At 43.5% G+C, this 23,541-nt stretch overlaps 1 protein-coding gene across 2 annotated transcripts; it reads left to right on the forward strand.

Annotated features, from left to right (window-relative positions):
• Positions 1-864: 864 nt before the first annotated feature.
• LOC132469981 (uncharacterized) lies at positions 865-5,865 on the forward strand. Of its 2 annotated transcripts, XM_060068128.1 has the most exons (6): positions 865-1,310; positions 1,432-1,557; positions 1,679-3,632; positions 3,742-3,804; positions 4,073-4,387; positions 4,553-5,865. In XM_060068128.1, exons 3-6 carry the CDS (start codon positions 1,808-1,810, stop codon positions 4,765-4,767), a joined length of 2,418 nt encoding a protein of 805 aa, XP_059924111.1. In that variant the 5' UTR covers positions 865-1,310; positions 1,432-1,557; positions 1,679-1,807; the 3' UTR covers positions 4,768-5,865. The 2 variants fall into 2 exon arrangements, with proteins under 2 accessions (XP_059924111.1, XP_059924112.1); XM_060068129.1 differs by lacking the exons at positions 865-1,310; positions 1,432-1,557; positions 1,679-3,632; positions 3,742-3,804 and having other exon boundaries at positions 3,962-4,387.
• The last annotated feature ends 17,676 nt before the right edge of the window (positions 5,866-23,541 follow it).

The raw sequence follows: 23,541 nt of genomic DNA on the forward strand, positions 1-23,541 counted from the left end.
GATACGTCAAAGTCAGGAGCCTTCACTCTAGATGTGTTCAGTCGTCAGGTCCTCATTTTGTACTTAGTCTGTGCAAGGCTTGAATGTGTTTCAGGTGACGTCCCAATATGGTATGACCCAACAAGAGTAGAGTGTGTGTGTGTGTGTTACACGGTCCTCATATTGTTGGGTAGCAGTTATTTCAGTTTGAACCATTTCTATAGAGTTACATAAAAAGCCCAGATCCACGTGGGAATTATTTTAACTAACATCTGTGGTCCCTACATGCAAAGTCAATGCAGCCCTTGACCTCAGCAATGAGTCTCATTCCAAAGGCGATTATGATAGACAGGTGGTAGGAATATATTGTAAATTAAATGAGTATGATCATTAGTTTACGAACTAGATTTGATCTATATTATAATACAGAATATTTCTGACAGGTTATTGTTGTATTTCGTTTCAGACACCAAGTGGCATGATCCCAGCTCATACTTCAGTGGACCCAGAAGTGAGCCAGAGATCCACTTCATCCATCCTACAGGTTATTACACATTTATTGTAGATCGTTTCTATTTAAATTAAATAGATGTCTCAGTTCATTCCAACTTGATATGAAATGGCTTCTGACTATCACAACCAACCTTTATGTGCAAAATGTTCACAATATAAACATTTCCATAAGTTGGTTCAATATCATAGCGTTAACAAAATTAGCCTTACCATTTGACAGAACTAACCGCCCCTCAAAACATAAAATTATACTTTATTCTCACTAAATCCTATGTTTTTTTCCCCTTTGGCAATGATTTTGCCCATTTAACATACTTCGTATCAATTTGCTTGATTTAATTTCTACGGCATTAGATCCATTTACATTTGTGTTTGGGATGTTCAGCTTTCTTTGACAACAAAAGGATAGCTCGATGTCAGGAACCTTGACCCTAGATGTGTTCAGTCGTCAGGTCCTCATTTTGTACTTAGTCTGTGCAAGGCTTAAATGTGTTTCAGATGACGTCCCAACATGGTATGACCCAACAAGAGTAGAGTGTGTGTGTGTTACGAGGTCCTCATATTGTTGGGTAGCAGATATTTTAGTTTTAACTATTTCTATAGATCCTTACATAAAAACGCCCAGATCCACGTTTGAATTATTTTCCTTGCAACTGTGGTCCCTACATGCATAGTCAATGCAGCAAAGTATAATATATCCTAATTCCACGTTTAAGTCCTGTGTTTATACAAAATAATATTTATTGTTCATCATTTCATTCAAGGCAAGCAAGTCCTCTGGAACTGTCCCCTTCCACCAGTGTCCTACTGCAGAGCAGGTAAGAACGCTGCATTCTGGTCATAAGTTCAAATAGTTCATATTTTCACACCTTGGGGTAATTATGATGTGAGGAAACATTCTAGAGTTTCAAGTAAGTATTTTCCTTTTGATTTGTAAAGCTTAGAAAAATCTGCCGTCTAAAAAATCTGAAGCGCCATCATGGTCGTTGTGAAGATCGTTACCAGGAGGCTCAAAAAGAGATAGCCAAGAGATCTTTGATTCAGGTCACCAGAATTAATTATTCGGTGAGTTTGTAGATGTTATGCACATTGTGATGGTACTATAGGGTTAATGATACCCTAGCTATTAATGCATGCGTAAGTTATTGACAGAATTAGAAGCCTTTTTTTCTCCATTTTCCTTCAGACCTCCACTGACTTATTTGAGGAATCTTCGGATGCTACGGACTTTGATGATGCTGACTATGTTCCAGCCTCATGTGGCAATTCCTCGGATGCTTCAATTATAAGTACTGCTAGTCAAGAACTCAAAATCATGAAGGGGGATGGTGCCACCAGTTCAGAGGTACCTAGAACATTGAGTTCTTCAAAGATGAGCAGCAATCATTGTGCTTCAGTGATAAGCTGCAGTGCCAATTCATTAAAGAAACCATCACAGCAGAAAAGCTCCATAAATGTCACACCATTGCCAATAAAAGCAAAAGGAAGCAAGTACAACAAGAAGCAATTTTGTCTTTATTGTAAAAAGGCCATTTCTAAATTGGCAAGACATCTTGAATCCGTGCACAGTGAAGAGCCTGATGTTGCAATGGCTTTCAGTTTTGATAAAAGATCCCGCAAAAGAAGCGAGTTGTTACGCTCTATTAAGAAGAGAGGAAACTTTGACCATAATGCTGAAGTGGCAAGCTGTGGCACTGGAGAGATGGTTGCTTGTAGAAGACCCAGTACTGCAAAACAATCTGATGACTTCCGTCACTGCAAATTTTGCGAAGGACTGTATGCAAGAAACTCTTTATGGAGACATGTGAGAAACTGCCCGAAAAAGACTGTTGAGGAAGAGCCTCAAGTTGGCCGAAAAAGGATTCAAATGCACTTACCAAGACCTGACTCAGTTAAGGAAACTGTTTGGAAGATTGCTTGTGAAATGAACCAGGATGACGTTTCTTCGGTTGTAAGGAGTGAAACTGTGATCCTTTGTATCGGCGAGTCACTGTTCAATTCCAGGAAACCGTATGAAAGAAGGAATGACTACATACGCCAAAAAATGAGAGAGATGGCAAGACTATTGATAACGGCAAGAGCTATAACACCTTTGAAGAGCACCGAAGACCTTGTTATGCCTTGTAACTTTCCGCATGTGATACAGGCAGTTAGATCTGTTGCTGGTTATGATGTCGAAAGCAACTCATATAAAATCCCATCATTGGCTTTGAAATTGGGACACAGTTTAGCCAAAGTTGCAGGCATTGTGCAATGCAATGCCATCATTGCAAATCGCCCTGCCGTTGCGGAGTCTGCAAAGCAATTTGCCACTCTACATCAGAAAAAGTGGACAGAGTCCATTTCTGCTGCCGCATTGGGAACACTTCAACAAGCCAAATGGAATAAACCACAGGTTTTACCCTTTACAGAGGATGTGTCGGTGCTGCACAAGTTTCTTGCTGCTGAGCGTGTTAAGCGCATGAAGGACCTTGAGGAAGAACCCAACAGCAAAAGCTTTGGAAATCTTGCTAAAGTGACTTTGACGCAGGTAGTACTATTTAACAGAAGGCGGGAAGGTGAAGTTTCAAAAATGGAGCTTCAGACTTTCACATCCAGGGATCGTACAGAGCTGAATCCAGACATTGTGAGGGGCCTTACCGACTTCGAGAAGAAGCTTGCAGAGCACTTTGAGAGAGTTGAGATTCGTGGTAAAAGGTCAAGAAAGGTTCCAGTGCTTCTAACCCCCGACATGATCGCTGCTATGGACCTCCTAATGAAAAGCAGGAAAGAGTGTCAAGTCCACAAAGAAAATGTGTACATGTTTGCACGGCCAGGTGTCCTTTCCCATTACAGAGGCTCTGACTGCTTTCGTAAGTATGCAAAGCAATGTGGTGCAAAGAACCCAGAGGCTCTCACCTCAACAAGATTGCGGAAACAAGTGGCCACTTTGTCCACACTACTAAATCTCAAAGAAAATGAAATGGATCAACTTGCCACCTTTCTAGGACACGACATCCGTGTCCATAGAGAATTCTATCGGCTTCCAGAGAGTACCCTTCAGCTCGCAAAAGTCAGCAAACTCCTGATATCACTCGAAAAAGGAAGACTGCCTTACCTGCAGGGGAAAGGGCTGGATGACATTGAGGTCAATCCTGAAGGTAACATTTTATTTGAAATATAGTTTTTAACCACTTCAAATATAACTATTATAAGTGTTCTTAGTCCTTAATTTAAATGATTTGCCTGAACTGTTTTTTACCCAACCAGATGAAGTAGAAATGAGTGATGATTCCAGCGAAGAAAACGTTGCTGACCTACATCAATGCAAAGGTATCCTGACTTGTATATATGCTGTAATATCTTTAAGTTATGTCACATAAATTAACATTTCTGGGGGATTATCGAAATGATCCTCAAGTAATTCTACATTCATGAATTTGCATTCAGCTTATGTTTACATCTAAAATCTAAATGAATATATAATGTAGAATTGCATATTGCCTGACACTGAGGTTTTTTACAGTGAATAATGCAAGCAAACCAACGTATTGTCAGAAAGCTCATAGAATAACATCACAATCATTATTACTTTGCAAAGGCTCAATAACTGAGACTGCTAGCGACCAGACACTTCTGAGGCACACTCCTGAGTCAACCAGCCTGGACAACATGGAGGGCATTTCCGAGTCAACCACCCTGGACAACATGGAGGGTACTTCCGAGTCAACCACCCTGGACAATATGGAGGGCACATCTGAGTCAATCACCCTGGACAACATGGAGGGCACTTCCGAGTCAACCAGCCTGGACAACATGGAGGGCACTCCTGAATCAACCACCTTGGATGACGTAAACATGAGTCACAAAATAGTCACATCCCAAGCTTCTTCAAAGGGCTCCAAAAGAAAGCAAGGTTAGTAAGCATTTTGTATTCATTACTTTATTAGAAAAATGTATTGATAACATATATCATATAACTACTAACTAGAATCCTTTGTATCATATCCCCCATTTGTCACGTTAGCAGAGCCATTTGTTCCATTGTTAATCAGTTGTATTTTGTTTCCATTTATGAAAGCTGTGAAGGTGAGAAGCAAGTGGACCGGTGAGGAAGTGAAGGCTGTTGAGCGCCATTTGCTTAACTTCATTACAAGCTGCAGAATACCTGGCAAAAAGGACTGTGACTCCTGCCTCCAGGCAGAGCCAGTAGCTCTGAAAGACCGAGACTGGGTTGCCATCAAGTACTACGTACACAACAGAAACGTAGCATTAAAAAGGAAGATGACTAGGTAGATCCATTCCAATTGATCTTGTTTTTTGCTTGTATTTTTTTTGCTGGCACTCAATAAAAGTAAGCAATGCAAAAAGTGTTCCGCCTTTTTTTATTACGTGAATATTTGCTACGAATTTTTATATATTGTCACAAATAACAATAATACGACTTAAACAGTAGACTGAGAATATATTATATTTAAGAGCTATGTGAACATGGATAATCCTTTCTGTTGAAGGTTACCCGGGCTGTCTGGGGTTTTGACATTTCTACATATATAACCGGACCCCAGTTAAAATACAGATCCTATTTTGTGTATTCTAGGGTCTTTATAATTCACATTAACCTGAAAATAGAGTGTGTGTGTGTGGGCTGGTTGCTATGGGCCTTATAAGTCACATAAACCTGAAAATAGAGTTTGTGTGTGTATGGGCTGGTTGCTATGGGCCTTATAAGTCACATAAACCCGAAAAGGTCCTCATATGTAGCATTAAAATCAGGTCTGAACAAAAATATAGCCCTAGCCTAAATCTGAATAGATGGTTGCATTCCTAGAATCAAGGAATGGAAATATTCTGATTCCCAGGTCTCGTGGACCTTGGGAAAGGCATGTCCCAATTTGTCACGTTTTTTTCATAAGTCCTGATATAGTCTATAAACGCGTATGTGTGTGTGTGTGTGTGTGTGTGTGTGTGTGTGTGTGTGTGTGTGTGTGTGTGTGTTCGTGCCTGTGTTGAGAATTATTAGACCTCCGCTCTCTGTCCATGGTGCTGCAACACCATGTCGAAATGAAGTGAAGCGTTGTCTTTTTGCCCTCCAAAATTCATCGTGAACGTGATATGTAGGCCTAGGTTGTATTTTGGAGACAGAGAGAGAGTGAGAGTGAGAGAGAGGGGGAGCGAGCGAGGTATAAAACTATTTTTCCTATTCGGCATATTGAACCGTCGGCCTAATGCGCCTCCTTTTCGAAAAGTCGGACTAACGGACCTTCGGACCAATGGGTTTCGTTTTCGGAACATTGAACCGTCGGAATAGTGGCATGTCGATCTAATGGGAAATATTTCGGAACATTGAGACGTCGAAACAATGAGGCGTCGGAATTACGGCATGGCACCATTTCCACATCTATTGATGATGAAACAAACTGAAAAACATACAAACAAGTTGAAAAATAATGTTGCCTGGGCTACTCTTGTTAATGGCTGATGGTTTTGCACTGGGCTGAACTATGCTGAATGGCTTTAATAGATTGCGATTAAACTAATAAACTCCATAAACTCTGCCCTCTTGGCAATTGCGTCATCTAATTGGGATTGCTTTGGTTGTACTGAGCCTTAATTGTCACTTTGGATTAAAAGAAATCTAATTTTTTTAGTGCATGATTTCTCAATGCACAACAGGGTTGCAAACTCAACCTGCCCCAGAGTCTAATCTGTGTGACTTGGGCCAGGTGAGGGTGCTTTAACCAACAATTAACCACAGTACAGACACTCACACACGTAATATTTGCCTGCTGAATAGGCGTTAACTGACGCCTATTTATGAAGCAACCCAGTTGCGCGGGAAATAGGGGTCTCTGGTTGTAGTTTCTGTTCCACAACATTTTATACGTCATGTTTGGGGCATGGGATGAAGAGAGGGATAATTTAAAAAATATTTAATTTATCTTCAATGTGTACAATCTGATTTGTCTTGACGTGATTGCGATTCAGCCTAAGCATGCACGCACACTCACAGCCTGACACAAAAACGACAAACAAGTTCTAGAGTGGTCTGCAGAATACAGGGCCTGTGTAACATAGTATCTTTAGAATTCTATAAACTCTATGTTCATGTTAAGTTAGTATCTCGTCGCTTTGAAAGTAGAGCGAGTTCAATGAGGCCGAACGTACTACTCGTCAACAAAAATGGCAGCGGCCATAAAGAGATTTATTTTCTTTGCATTTGTATCACATTGGTCATTTTAATTTAGATTTTAAATGCTTTTACACACTTACATTACTACTTTACGCCGGTCACCAATTTAGGCATTGCACGGTCTTGCTGTGCATGCAATACAATGTAAAGTTGTTTTGTTTGTTTTCGAGCTCGTTTGCTAAAGAGGCTAATGTAGCTAACATTAGCAATGACTATATGAGAAACGGGATATTTACTACGACCAAAAGGGGACGTGCCTCCGCAAATTCTGCAAGAAAGCTGGGAGATTTGCAACTTACGACTTGCACGTACCAACGTACCATCCAAATGCATTAGTCATCTTATGCCGCTTTTCCACCGCACATGTGTTGGGAAAAATAACCTGATGAGCACATCATATGGCAGGCACATTAATATATAGTCAACTCTTGCTCTAAACCCAACGAACACATAACACAAACATGATAATATATAGTCAGGTCAAGGCCGGAGCTGAAGGCCCCATCTCCCAGGCAGGCAGATGGTGGACACTCAGACAATGCACCAGTATCATCTCCAGAACGGGAGAGCCACATTTAATTTATCACACAGGAGACACCTCGAAGCTCTCCCTCACTAGAAGGAACACATGCAGATACTAGGGGCCTGAGAGCCACATTTAATTTATCACACAGGAGACACCTCGAAGCTCTCCCTCACTAGAAGGAACACATGCAGATACTAGGGGCCTGAGAGCCACATTTAATTTATCACACAGGAGACATTTTGAGAGCTCTGCCCCGTTAGGAGGAACCAAGAGATACACCTGCCCATACCAGGGCCTCAGAGCCACATTAAATTATCACACACAAGACATTTCAGGGGGGCACTCCCCCGTTTTAATTTATCACACCAGAGACACGAGGAACTCTCCCCGTTACGAAGCTCTCTCAGGGCCTGGGAGCCAAAACACACCGAACCGCACACACCTCAAACGCACACACCTCATCGAGAGGAGGATACAGCATAAGACTGTATCACACAGGGACTCTTCACCTTCTTCTGAAGCAGACCTTCCACGGAGGCGAAGCTCCAGACGAACCATCAGCGCTGATTAGGGACTTAGACATATTCGATTTCTCACGCTTTATGACTCTGTATAACCGTTGCCACTTTACTTAATAAATCCAAGGTCCTCGTGCCGATAGACTTTATTACCTCTCCGTCTCATTTTATCTGGTCCAGTAGCTAGACAGACCGTTTTTTCCCAACAATTTGGTGACCCTCGACGTGATTTTTTCTGAATTGAACACGCAACTGGGAAACGAGAGACGGAGAGCGGCACGACCTCGGGACCCCGGAGCACCGGACCGATTCCTGCAGTCTCACCTCGCATGCGCCCAACAAAAGGTAGGCAGAACCTGTTGATAAAATCCAAACTCTGCATAGTTATATAGGAACCACATTAGGAGGTGAGACTGTGAGAGCGGTTCGCTACGGGATATCTCGTGGGGACGAATAGGACTGCATCCCAGTATTTCCCCATAAACCCAATTGACCCTGAACGCGTGACACATCGAATATCGGCTCGTTGCATGGTGAAAGAATACCCTCGAGACCATAGGGCCTATAAGAATCGGGCATAGTGATACAAGACTATCGATGGCCACGTAATGGATGTGTAATGGAGACACCTATGTCTTAAAGGGGGGTTAGAGTCCCCTTCTTTGTTTAGGTATTAAATAATTTCGGTGGTAAGGGGGTTAGAGTCCCCAACTATGTCTTAAGGGGGTTAGGGTCCCTCGGGTGGGATTAAAGTCCCCACCTATGTCTTAAAGGGGGGTTAGAGTCCCCTTCTTTGTTTAGGTATTAAATAATTTCGGTGGTAAGGGGGTTAGAGTCCCCAACTATGTCTTAAGGGGGTTAGGGTCCCTCGGGTGGGATTAAAGTCCCCACCTATGTCTTAAAGGGGGGTTAGAGTCCCCTTCTTTGTTTAGGTATTAAATAATTTCGGTGGTAAGGGGGTTAGAGTCCCCAACTATGTCTTAAGGGGGTTAGGGTCCCTCGGGTGGGATTAAAGTCCCCACCTATGTCTTAAAGGGGGGTTAGAGTCCCCTTCTTTGAATGTGTATTAAATAATTCTATGTGGTAAGAAGGTTAGAGTCCTTTATCAGGGTTAGAGTCCCTTTGCAGAGGAAACGGTGCCTAGGGCATGAGTGACACAGAGAGAATAAGATAAACTAGGCTCGTTGCGTGGTGAAAGAACACCCTCGAGGCCTAAGGCTCGCCGCCCTTGATAAGTGAATCTGAGGCGCCCGAAGAAGCACAACGATTTCTTGGCCATATATTCATTGCATATGCGGGGACTGACGGACAGACACCTGAACTGACGCAGACTAGGGATAGCAGAGACCTCTCACCCCCACCTTCACGACCAGAGAGCAAGTGCGTGTGTATGGAGTCGAGAACGAGAGTCGGCGTGGGTGGAAGAATAGGAGAGCATGGGTGAAAGAGAGAGACAGAGAGACAGTGTGTATGCGCGTGAGAGTGAGAGAAAGGCTGTGAGCGACTCCGTGTGTGCGCGTGTACGCAAGAGGTGATGTTTCTGTGTGTGTAAGAGGCTGTGAGAGACAGAATGAAAAGTCTGTTGTTATGTTTCTGTGTGCATCTGCGAGAGACAGAATGAGAGGTCCGTTGATATGTTTCTGTGTACATCTGTGAGAGACAGAACGAAAGGTCTGTTGATATGTTTCTGTGTGTGCGTCTGCGGGAGACAGAACGAGAAATCTGTTGATATGTTTCTGTGTGTGCGTTTAGAGGAGACAGAGTGAGAAAGGCTGTGTGCTCTCTGTGCACGTGTAAGCAAGAGGTGATGTTTCTGTGTGTGCGTTTGGAGGAGACAGAATGAGAAAGGTCTGTTTAGGTGTGTGTGTGTGTGTGTGTGTGTTTGTGCGAGAGGGAGCGAGAGAGATAGCAAGGAGAGATAGCAAGGAGAGCTAAAGTCGAAGGACGATCGAGAGGGACCATTTTCCCTCTAGACAGTTGGAGGTAGCGATAGAGTGCGTGTTTTTCTAACAATGAACGGTTGTTTCAGGACCACGAGAAGGGACTCTGTGTGGTTTTCAGGCCCAGAGTGTAATCCCCTTTCCCATATGTGTAGTCCTCCCATTTGAGGTCCCCGTCCACCATATTTGAAGTCCTCTACTCCACCTCATGTTGTAGTTCCCCTCCCTAAAATTGTATGGAAGTTAGAACCTGTGAGGGTGTTTTGGTTCGGCCTGACGAGGCCTGTACCAATTTCGGTGGTCAGCTTCTAGTTTTGTGTATATAGAAATTTGGAAAGGGGGAGCAGTATTAAGTTATATATAATACAGTGAAAAGTTATTTGTGAATGAAGGGACAGAAGGATCTTTTTGTGTGTGAGAGATAGTTATTAGGCCTTGTTCCATGATGGAGAGTTGAGGATGTTGCATTCCAGGCTTATCTGTTAACGGTCCTAGCTGCTGCTTGACCCTAAGGGGAGCGAGGAAGGGTGAGAGAGAGAGAACACATTTCCCCCCCCATTTGTCGAGCTACACCATTCAGGCAGTACAGAGAGACACACTAACACACAGTACAGAGAAAGGAAATAGAGTGTGTTCAACTGAAAGCGTGTGGTGGCCATACGCCATAAAATACCACATATCCAAGGAATGCAGGTAGAGCTCTGTTGAGTTTTCAGGCTTTGATAAATTTGTTGTTCCCTGTCTGCCATGTTTGAAGTTCCTTGTAGTCTCTGTCCATAGGTTTCACCTGAACAACCCCTCTGCTGGCCGAGAAAAGGAACTACCCATGGTTTCTCTCACACCCAGCCCCCAGAGCACACTCGCTTTCAAGGCGTTATGGCCGCACCCAACGTGGGAGGGAGACACGCAGAGAGAGAGAGAAGCCACATTCCACCCTTATCTGTTGTCTTGCACCAAACAGCACCCCGTACTGAGGAGGGAGAGAGAGCGTGTTCTCCCGAAGGAGGGAGAGAGTCACAGGGAGACACGCAGCGGATATTCACATTATGGCTAATTTGTTTTTCTTTAAGTTTAGTTTTAGTTTTGTTTTTTATTCAGGATGATGAACATCCTGACACAGTTACCATTCAGGATGAAGAACATCAAAGTTCATGAGGAGGTTATAAGGACAATAACGTTGATACTTTAATAGGACAACAGTGATGCTAATCTAATGCAATTGGACTAAAGAAGGTGTTGCTATTAACTAAGTGATTCATATTATTTTCACACAGGAAAGAATAATTGAATAAATATGGATATGATAAAGAAGGAGTATAATAATAAAATAAAATAAAGTAATCTTGATAAACTGTACAAGTAGGACTACACCTATTAAAATATGGGGTGTATCTCTTTGGTCAAGGATGACAGGTGGATTGAAGCCACATCTGCTGGGAAGGGGTCCTACATGCTATGTTGTCAATTTGGATTCGGAAGTAGTGGGTTTACCTTTCAAATGCCACTACTGCTGCTGCAACACTTTAATAATTGTAACTCTGATAAATGTATAGTTTCCCTGAGGTGTATTCATTACGCACACACACTTGGCTGCATAGGGCAGATGGGGCTGAAGACTCTGTCTCCATCCCTCCACTTTGCGATCTATACCACCATATAGGTGGGGATTGATTGTATCCCAAGTATGGCATCCTGCAGCGAGCCAGTATGGAAGGCTGGTTAGCCAACGACGGGTAAGATCCCACCTTGACACCCGGGACGACCTAAGGCAGGCACAGTCACGATTACTTGGCAGAGTCGCTGTGGGCACTGGCTCACTTGATCATGAAGTGACGAGCTGCAACAATCATGGGAAGTCCCGTCTGGGGTGTAGGGTGGAGGAGGAACAGGAGTCAGATATGTCAGCTCTGGCAGCAGAGGTGGTCTTGGAACGGGGCATGTCGCGTTTTATTTTATTTTACCTTTGTGGTATAGAAGGCCACTAACGCATGTACGTTTTTCGGTTTAGTGCATGACTTTGGAACAGCGTGGTCTCCGGCGGCTGATGGTAAACCCACCCATATTGGGCTTTGGTTTTGGACACACTGGTTTCGATTTCCCTTCCCAAAAGATTGGTTTTAGTTTGCTGATGGTTAAGGTTAGACGTTTCGACGTTGGTTGCACCAACGGCGTTCTTAGATTTGCTTATCATTTAATGTGCATGGTTTTGACCATTGCCCAAGGGGGGAGGTATTGAGGAGAATTAAAAAAAAAATAATATATATATAAAAAAATAATATAATTATAATAATAATAATAATAATAATAATAATAATTAGAAAACAAGGTTTTTCTTCACCATACTTGCAAACAATGATTGACATCCAGCTAAATGAGTGTGAAATATTTGAAAAAACAGTGTTCAACAGATGGGTAGAAGCAGTCCCATCAGAAGACCAAAATGCGGTTACGGTAATCAAGGTTCTGACTAGAGAAGTCATGCCAAGGTTTGGAATTCCGTCACAAATTAGCTCAGGCAATAGGGCAGCGTTTATTCAGAAAACACTCAAACAAGTGATTTAACATCTGCATGTCAAACAAAGATTAGGCTGTGTCTACATTCCTCAAACCACAAGGTATGGTGGAGAGAGGAATGGGACGCTTGAGACGAAGATTAACAAAGTTAAATTAGAGTACTAAATTAAAGGACTAATGCACTACGGTTGACACTAATGAGTTATCGCATGAAAACTAACAGAACGACGCATCTAACCCCGCATGAAATGCTTAAGGGTCGACCCATGCCTTCACCTAACATTCAAGGGTCCCAAAAGGGACTTCCATTAGAGTAATTAGAAATAGAATTAAGGAAAATATGTTTGAACATCTAACTGTTGTACATAAGTTTGTAATTCCAGCAAGAGAAACACAAAGTTCCAGGGCCAGAGGAGGAGCCAGATGCAGACACGCCCGGAGCCGACGAACTACCCAAGAATGATGCAATCAGATTTTGGCAGGGTTTGAATCAGTCCTGTTTTGGTGGTCCACTATTAACAAAAATGTTGATTGGATAAATAATATATACTATAATCAGCAACGTTTTGTCAATTTTTCCACGGATAAGGTCAAGGGACTATATAGATATAGATATGCTATTGGCAGAGCACGGAGGGGTGTGTGGGATGATGAAGACGACATGTTGTACTTTTATCCCCAATAACACAGCACCGGATGGCAGGGTTACAGTCCCTCAGATTAGATTTGGCAGAGAGCTCCGGCATTAATGACCCCTTCACAGGATGGATGGAGAGCCCAATGAGCGATGGGCGCTACAAGTGCAACAGGTGCCATCCAAGCTTACCTGGGGATCAAGTATGCACCGGAGAGTTTGGACGAGGGACCACCAGAGGGGCCCGACCTGATCCGGCTGGAGAACATGGTGGGCTGCCCCATTCCCGTCCCCGCCAACGGCACCACCCCCCTCCCACCTGATGCACCCACGTCGCCCGGACCAGGGATCTGCGTTCCGGTACCAGGGGCTGCGGCCCGTTCCCTTAAGGCTTGAGGGCGCCCCTGGCTGTATTCGCTTCTGTACGCTTCACTGTTTTTAGCCGCTCCCATATCTATGCCCGCGTCTACGCAACCGACGCCGGGAACGCAAATGTTGTTGTTTATATCGCTGTCCCACTAGATGGAGCTCGGGGATACACACGGGCGAGATTCCAGGGGCCTTGATTGCCCGTTTATCAGATGAGGTCCTGAGCGCAGTTGAATAAAAGGGTCTAATGCTCAGGTGGCGCCTTGCGACCACCTGCCCGTGATGACGCTCAGGACTATTCCGTGGTTTCAGTTATTCCCGTGCCCCGGGCCTACCCTGAATACCCCATGCGTGTGATTGCTTATTGTTACACGACCAGTTAACTCCTCCTCACATCCTTAGTGTGTGGTCATCTAGGGATGGGTTGAGGGGGATTGCCAATCATTGTTTACCTCATGTCTTTCTGATATTATTATTATTATTTAGGGACACGTTTCAGGGTTGCATTTCTTTCCTGCGATTGTTATTGTGTAGTGTTTGTGTGATTGTTGCATTTTTGTTTATATCGTTATTGTTTACTGGTAGTTTTATTGTTGCATTTTGTTGTTGATGTTATGGTTTGGTGTTGGTTTTGTTGTGTATCATCTGCTGCCAGTATTGTTGGTATTGTCTGCTCGCGATGTAAGGCCGGGGTGGATGCCACCCCCTAGGTGGGGTGTGTATGGCATACCCATGTCTGAAGCATGGGTAGCGTTTCTCCCACGTGGTTCCCCATACGCCCGGTCCAGCGAGTTGTTTTAGTCCCATGCTCATGGTTGTTTGTTTTTATGGTCATTTTGCCTTCTTTCTGTTATTTCTAATGGTGTTATAATGGTAGTCCCGCGCTGGAGTCCTATCCCTCGTACCCCTAATGAGTAAAAGTCGTCTTGCGACGACTTGAGGGGGTTATGTTGGGAAAAATAACCTGATGAGCACATCATATGGCAGGCACATTAATATATAGTCAACTCTTGCTCTAAACCCAACGAACACATAACACAAACATGATAATATATAGTCAGGTCAAGGCCGGAGCTGAAGGCCCCATCTCCCAGGCAGGCAGATGGTGGACACTCAGACAATGCACCAGTATCATCTCCAGAACGGGAGAGCCACATTTAATTTATCACACAGGAGACACCTCGAAGCTCTCCCTCACTAGAAGGAACACATGCAGATACTAGGGGCCTGAGAGCCACATTTAATTTATCACACAGGAGACACCTCGAAGCTCTCCCTCACTAGAAGGAACACATGCAGATACTAGGGGCCTGAGAGCCACATTTAATTTATCACACAGGAGACATTTTGAGAGCTCTGCCCCGTTAGGAGGAACCAAGAGATACACCTGCCCATACCAGGGCCTCAGAGCCACATTAAATTATCACACACAAGACATTTCAGGGGGGCACTCCCCCGTTTTAATTTATCACACCAGAGACACGAGGAACTCTCCCCGTTACGAAGCTCTCTCAGGGCCTGGGAGCCAAAACACACCGAACCGCACACACCTCAAACGCACACACCTCATCGAGAGGAGGATACAGCATAAGACTGTATCACACAGGGACTCTTCACCTTCTTCTGAAGCAGACCTTCCACGGAGGCGAAGCTCCAGACGAACCATCAGCGCTGATTAGGGACTTAGACATATTCGATTTCTCACGCTTTATGACTCTGTATAACCGTTGCCACTTTACTTAATAAATCCAAGGTCCTCGTGCCGATAGACTTTATTACCTCTCCGTCTCATTTTATCTGGTCCAGTAGCTAGACAGACCGTTTTTTCCCAACACATGTAGCTCGACTCGACGCGACACGACTCGACACGGTAGCAGCGCGGGTCCTTTTCCACCGCAAATAGTACCTCCGGGACGTGGGCGGGGTCGGCTGCGCGAAAGGGCCGTGACGTATTTTTGTACGCGACGCAAACAACACCTACGTAACCCGCACATGGACAGAACCCACATAACAACAATGGAGGACATCGATGCGATGGTATTCGTGTTCGTATTATTAGCTGGCATATTGAAGAAGTGGAATATGTTGGCTGCGGCGCTGCTATGGCTGTTACCAGCATGGTTGCCATGTCGCTCTCGTGACTTCGTCACACTCTCTGACCAATCAGTGGCCGGACGTCTGCCGACGTCACCTTTTAGCATCGGCTCAGCTCGCTTGGAACCTAGAGCGAGGCGGTACTAGAAAAAGCAGCCACTTCAGGTACCAGATACCATGTTTTCGCGGTGGAAACGCAAAAAATGCGAGCTGAGTCGAGTCGTGTCGAGCTGGTACCATGCGGTGGAAAAGCGGCATTATGCCGCTTTTCCATTTTTTACCGGCTGTTACCATTTTTTGCTGGTAACAGCCATAGCAGCGCCGCAGCCAACATATTCCACTTCTTCAACATGCCAGCTAATAATACGAACACGAATACCATCGCATCGATGTCCTCCATTGTTGTTATGTGGGTTCTGTCCATGTGTGGGTTACGTAGGTGTTGTTTGCGTCGCGTACAAAAATACGTCACGGCCCTTTCGCGCAGCCGACCCCGCCCACGTCCCGGAGGTACTATTTGTGGTGGAAAAGGACCCGCGCTGCTACCGTGTCGAGTCGTGTCGAGTCGTGTCGTGTCGAGTCGAGCTACATGTGCGGTGGAAAAGCGGCATTAGAAGGTAGGGATGGGCAACGATCGTCGAATAGTCGGAGTCACGTCGATTATTGAAAAATTAATGTGACTATTGTTATTTATTACACGGCTCTTCTCAATGCTGTTGAACGCTCCTTTCACTTGCATGGGCCTCCACAACTCCCGGTGGTGAACAATTTTTTGATAATTCACCGTTGCTAAGCATATAATGACCGCTGTCAAGTAAAGTTATTATTTTTTTTATATCGTATCAATCCCCAAGTAGTCCGGTAACTTATCAACCCCAGTGTCCTCGGTTGCTAAGCGACGTCAACGTCTTTGGCGGACTATTTCTCTGCTGATCAACACTACGAATGCTAAATAAATTGTAAATAGACACGTTTTTTGACGTGTCTAGTTCACCGTCATGCACGCTGTGTTCAGTAAAATAAATAAATAGCCATCTGCCTAAGCCCACGTTGAAATAATTTTGATGTTGAATGTTGATGGCGCAGTGGGAGAAATAAACAGATTGATTTCATACAAATCATAAAAGCCTCTCCATTGTGTGCGCGTGTATCCGAGGTGCAAATAATATTTGACAGATTTTCAAATATTATTTGAATACTTTTCAACGAATATTGAATAGTATTTTTGCCAAAAATGCACATCCCTATTAGAAGGCTGGTGGATGTCTTGAGCACTGTCGTCTCCTACTTCCGCCATGATTCCAACTTCAAGAAACTTAAAAACATTATGTTGTAGGCTACAGAGTGCGCCTGCGCGGCAACTTCAGAAGACTCAGATGAAGCGCTAGGAAGGATTTAAGAACAAGGTTTCCACCCCGCGGGCACTGTTATCCCCCGAGATAATAATTTTATTTGAAATGAAAACGTTAATTGTGATTGACTATTTTATGGGGGCTTACAATTACACCGGTAACCGTTACATCCCTATTCTGGACTATATAGTCACTCTTTACCCGGTGCTAACGCATGGCACTTCCGTCGTTTTCCTGTCACATTACGTTCAATAGGAGGCGCTGTCTCTCTACAATATGTCTGGCCCTGTGTAGAAGGGTCGATGATAGAGGTCAATGTTTTGAAGAACGTTGACAGACCTGAACAACAATTTAGAAAATGCAAGAAACCACATATCAATAAAAATGAAAAAATACCTTCACAGAGTGGGTTTGGTGTCCATCCGTTTTCCGTGCATTTAGCTCTAGTATAATCAGTTGGCCTGAAGCCTTGTTTGCACCGGTAGTATGCATATCCACCATATTGTGTACTTTGAAGCCGTTCTTTCAAATTAGGGTCATTTGGATCCTGACATCTGATCACTGAATAAAGAAGCACAATTGTGTCTCAGTGGGAATTTATAGTAGTTCATGATTGTTTTCCCAAAGCATACTCTGTGACATCTACATAGTTCTCAATATAGATTTCTGGGCACTTACGTGAACTTATTTGGTTTACTTTAATTTGATAACAATTGTTTAAAAAACACAGCAATCCAATCAAAGCTGAAGGATCGGGGCGACCTGGTTGGTTCACATATGAGGACAACAATCCTAAGAATATTTATAGATCTACAACTAATTGATGCATGAAAATAATGTTGCCTACCTTGGCATGGCCCCATCCAAATGACCCCAGCTGAAATCCATGTCCCATTCTCTGTACAAGTAATTGTTTTCTGGGTTTGCTGATCATTAAAGGAAAACCAGTGGCCTTGGGCGCATTTCACCAAAACGTTTTCTCCAGGTAAAAATTGGTTCTTATTTACATCAAGATAAGTGGTTCCTCTCTCATGCAGCAGTTGACATGTCACTCCTGAAAATCAAAAAGTAGGATAACAAATTAATATTGCAATTCACCAGCAAGCAATAGCCCTCATATTGATATCTGTGCCTGATAAAGCCCTGAATTAGACAGCCTATTAGTCTCGCCCCTAACCTTTATGACAAGGACAAACGTCCAATGAAAAAAAATAAGGAATTCTTCGGAGACCGAAGTTGAGACACTCGTGTCACTAGCTGATGCGAACTGTCTGATTTTGTTTGGTAGCCAAAAAGCTGGCATTAAAGGCAAGCCAAAAAACGGTATATGGAAGCAAATCACTGTTGCAGTCAATAGTGTGTCAACTGTTCATTGGGCTACGGAAGAGGTTTGAATAATTAATCAAATGTAAAATTGATGTTCAATTGATCCTGCTTAAAAATGTCACATTTGACCTGTAGGCTATCGTTTGCATTGCGTTAAAAGTAATTTTATTCTGAATAAGGTGAAGTAAAAATGGTCAGAACCAAAATAAATATGTTGGGGCTGTGAAGCGGTCCATAATAGAAACTGGAGGAGGCCGGGTGGACCCTAGCCTTGAACTGACGAAATTTGAGGAGCGATCGGGTCTCCCTCCATTTCGGGCATAGGTGGTGGCGGAGGAGGCACAGATGCACGCCAGACCAGTCATGGAAGTGGTAAAAACGCCTTAGTAATTATTTAAAATATATATATATATATACAGCTTCCTTGTTACAAAGTAATGGCAAGAATAATCTCATGATTTATTTTGATTTTTAAAGATGAAATGCAAGCAGGTTCATCCAAAATGGGAACCGAGCCAAGCCCAGTTGCATTCAAACAAATACGGATAAAGAAAAAGAAGGGCCGCCGCCAACAGTGCCGGAACGATTGTCTGCCCGAAGTGCTGGTCTGCACGCATCTGTCTTGACTGCAGAGGTCCTGGACAAACAAATCGAGATGTGCAGGTCAATGGTGGAAATAAATAACTCTGTTAGCCATTAACGAAACATTGAAACAAATAAAGAATGCAACACATAAATAAATTGGTTTGCTGTACTTTGACCTCTGTCTTGCTTTTAACCAAAAAATAAACATATTGCTTACCCTTTAAATATTAGAAGCGCCAAATTAAATCCTCCCTTCTTCTTAGAGCTCCAACATGTGGCTCCTGTGGCCAGGGATCTCTGGGCTTCGGGTCATCTGGTTGCAGGACGGCAAACCCCACATGCTAAAATAATATTACAGGTCTTTTCTGGGCTGTAAAGCAACATTCTGACCCGATGGTCATCCACCTGCCCTTGAGTAGGCCTATACATCGCTCCACTGTTGCCCTTGTGCGCGTGTGAGCGCTGTTGAAATTGCGCTCCTGATCCGTGTTTGGATGAGTCAGGGGAGTTAAAAGAGAATTGGACAGGGGATAGCCTTCGTCATCTAGATGAATCACATCAAACTTTTAGTGCGATGTCTTAAACGTTTTTCAGGAGAAAAAAAAGTGTGACTGTGCCTAACTCATCGAGGAGATGACGCCGACCATGTAGTGCGCCCCAAGGAAAACGATGCCCAACGTTGCTACCTTGGAAAATAAAATAATCGTGCGGGCCCCCAGGCCATCAGGCTACCATGTTGAGGATAGATTTTTCTGGCATCGCAAATAATCGGGTCATTAATTGAATAGCTTTTACGGTTGATGTACGTGTAATCATTAATAGATGGTGGCTTCATACGCACATGGGTACAATCAACTGCACCAATCACTAGCAATAGCATAAAATTACCGTTTGATTCCAGTCTGCCAATGGTTATGATATGGGAATTGAATATAGCATTCGGAGTGGGGCATTATAGCTGCCAAAACTGCTGGCATGGTTCGGCTAATACTTGGCTGGGAAATACCAGACCTGTCCCCGATCTCCCGCTGATAGGTCCCAGTGGCCAAAAACCCTAAGGTGGAGCACACCTGCACTGGCAAAAGGTATTGAGTTTCTCGCCATAACTGTGGCACCAAAGCATTGCATAGCTCCATCAGGAGCCTCGGGAGACGAAAACGACTCAAGAGCCATCACTCTCCATGAAAATGTGCGTTAAGGGCCTAGTTGCAGGTTAACGGGAAGTTTTGATTAATGGCTACATAAAGCATTTATAACATGTCAGCAAAATAGTGTTAAAGTCCAGTTTTGGGCGTTTATGGTGACTGAGAAGTGGCAAGAACCTAACATGTATGATGGCCTACAACCGTATAAATTCGAACCTCTCAGATGTGAGAGGGCGATTGAGGAATTGCCGAGAACTGATGGCAGTCAAGGCCAATTAAATGCATAGTCAGAGGAGAATGAGTGGAGAGTTGCACTGGAGCACTGGAGCAAGTCAATAAACAGCAGTGATTACAATAACAACACTTTTATTTATTTTTACTGTCAGTGAATAGCACAGAGTGAAAGTCAACGTTTTCTTCTAGTGACCGCGATTATGTCGTTCAGATAAGTAGGCCTACAGGTAAACTTAGTCAGAAGATCTAGAAATAGAAGGCATAATGCTATGGGCTAAATTGCCAGTCCCACCTGTGAAATCCCCCCCAGATAATATCTAATTAAATCTTACCCCCGACGTAGACAGATTTCCGATTAGTTAACCCACGTTTTGATGGTAGCCTACTAGCTCCAGTAACAACATCTTTGCCTAGTGTTTATTTCTAAGCTTTATTTTACCCAGCGTGCGAAATACCCATCAATATTCGGGGGTCCCCATCTCCCTATTGTGGCGCAATACCGATATACAGATTCACAGTAGGCCTATAACACTACAATATTTCATGAATGCAAGCCAAGACAATCAGTTTTTAGCTTACATGACAACACGCACACACTTAACAATTTTTGATAATCCGATATGCTAGGCCTATATATTTTAAAGCAACACTGACATAGGAGGCTGCATTGGCTGAAGATGTTTGGATGCACGTTGATTTATAAAAAGGAGAGGGAAAGTTTTGCATTACAATGCAAACACAACAATAATTGGCACCAATCTGGCACACTTAGAAGAGCAATCAACTGAATAAATGGCGGGTATAACTGCGGTCAAGTCAGCCGTCATTCGTTCATCCGCGGTCAAGCCAGCTGTCACACAAATCTTCGTGCGCCCCTACTCTAAACAGCCTTTGTGTGGTATCTCGCAAACTTTTCAAAATAACACCTACGTTTGTGTGGATCGCTGCGATCGCTACCAGACCGGCGTGAAAACGTCCAAAACAAACAAGGGTGTTCAAAGGACCAAGTATGCACGTGAGGTTTTCAATGGACATTTTCTTCGAAACTATACATTAAAATCACATGGTTCCTTGTGTCAATACAACGGTTAATATGGTCATATCAGTCAGTGCCAGGGGTGTTACACTGAAAAGAGTGACCCAAGAGGGCAGTGTTTCACATTTTCTGCAACATGCACGGTGTGCATTATAACAAGAACATAAATAAAACATAAGATCTCCCCCTACCGGTGGGTCTGAGTGCCCCGGTATATAGATTAAATGACACCCATGTGTCAATCAAACGGAAGTGACATGAACCAAAACAGTGAGTAACCTTTCAAAATAAACAATAAACAAACAGACCAAATATGCATTTTGGCCCCTACAATGCTAATCCAATCAAATCAAATGTATTCATTAAGCACATTTAATAACAAGATGAGGGGGTGGGGGGAGATCTTAAATTGTATTTATATTTTATTCATGCCTGTCTACGCTTCAATCTCGTGCATGTCGCAGAAAATATACTTCAAAGTGCTAATAATGCAATTTGCAAAGGCCAAAATATGCATATGTGAGTATTTCAAAGGACATTGTCTCAAAATCCCTACAGTTCTATCAAATTGTTCCGTGTGTACTAGTAGTCAGGACAATGGCTAATATGGTTATGTCAGTCAGTGCCGAAACGTATGTATAATTTTGTCTATACCTCTCTTCAAAGTGCTATCATAATGCAATTTGCAAAGGCCAAAATATGCATATGTGAGTTTTTCAAAGGACATTTACTCAAAATCTATGGAGTAAAATCACATTGTTCCATGTGTACTAGTAGTCGGGCTATAATAGCGCAAGCGCAAATACGATCAGACAGATTCACGTTGAACACATACACAAAGCACATTCGTCCATCCCGGCGGAGGGTGACAGACAGCCCACAACACGCCAAAAATCACCACGGCGTGTACTCTCTCTCTCACTCTCGCACGCCCGTACACAAATCACTCCAACTCCAAGGCTAGGCTGCCTCACCACAACTAACCAAAAGGCCTTCATAACCATGCAGTATGCCGAAGCCGGAAAGGAAACACGCACAGTCGCACACTCATATGCAAAAAAAAAAGTTTTATCATCAACATTCAGTCACTGCAAAGATTTAAACAATAGCCTCTTACCATAAGTTAGAATGGACCCAAAGTGTGATTGATACAGTCTTGTTTAGCTTTCGTTTGCTATCCGTTTTTAGTATGACTTCTCAACATTACATCTTTCTTCTGTTAGGTGCACATGGCTAACATGGCTAATCACTCCAACTCCAAGCCTAGCCTTGGAGTTGGAGTGATTTGTGTACGGGCGTGCGAGAGTGAGAGAGAGAGCACACCCGCCGTGGTGATTTTTGGCGTGTTGTGGGCTGTCTGTCACCATCCGCCGGGATGGACGAATGTGCGAAGGCGAACTGAATAGTGGGGAATAGGCCCCGAGACCGAAGGTCAAGGGGGTTATTCCCCACTATTCACGGAGCCTCAGGTGAATAATTGTTAATTAAATGTTTTAGTATATACTACACGTGAACGTAAAAAATAAACAAGCTAACCCTTTTTGCCAGGATTTATTTGTTTTTTATTAGCAGTGTATTTGTTTTTATTAGAGGACATTTCGCGATGAACACAATATCGAGTTTGAGATGTCAATCATGGGATATTGCCCAATTTCCCTAGATAGGGAGCCAATCAAATTACGCCATCTTAGGAGGTTCACGTGTAGCATATACTAACTATAAGCGGCCGCTGGTGATAAACTTTTTTGGTGGTGCGCAGTAATAGACGGGGATCCGGGGGTCCCTCCCCCAGAAAAAAAATAATTTGGTAGATTTGATTTCCTGTATTCTGGTGCATTTGGGGGATGGCCACTACCCATTACCTACTATTCATTCAGATTCATAGCCTACATCCTGACTTGCAGAGCCTGGACAAGCTTACACTGAATATACAGACCAACTTTATGGCCATTCCACCAGCCATTGCTAATTGACCCATTGTTGTTATTCTGATATTGAGAAAAATCATGATCATTGTCCCATAGCGTCCATTTTTTGTGAGTCTCAATGTCTTCTTCAAATGCAGTTAGAAATATAATAATAATAAATCAGTTTTTTATAGCGCTTTTCTAAGTACTCAGACGCTTTACAAATAAGAAAGTAATACATACAGACAGTACAGACAATCAAACAAAAGGGAAAGAAATAAACACCACAACAATAGCCAACACATTAAGAGAGCGGGAGAGAGTGAAAGATGGCGGAGGATGATTTGTCAAATGTTGTAGGTGGTCCTGAAGAGATAGGTTTTAAGTTGACTTTTGAATGAACAGAGTGTATCAGAGTTTTGGATGGCCAGAGGGAGGGAGTTCCAGAGGGTAGGGGCTGTGATGGGGAAGGCACTGTCCCCCAGGGTGCGATACTTGGTCTTGGTGATGAAGGTGAGAAGGTTGGCATCAGCGGAGCGTAGGCGGTTGTTCAGCGCTTTGTAGGTGGTGAGGAGAATCTTGAAATTGATGCGTTGTTTTATTGGAAGCCAATGAAGTTGACAGAGGATGGGAGTAATGTGTTCACTGGAGGGAGAGTTGGTAAGCAGTCGGGCAGCAGCTTGAACATATTGCAATT

The sequence above is a fragment of the Gadus macrocephalus genome, chromosome 12, assembly GCF_031168955.1.
Source record: "Gadus macrocephalus chromosome 12, ASM3116895v1".
Lineage (NCBI taxonomy): Eukaryota > Metazoa > Chordata > Actinopteri > Gadiformes > Gadidae > Gadus > Gadus macrocephalus.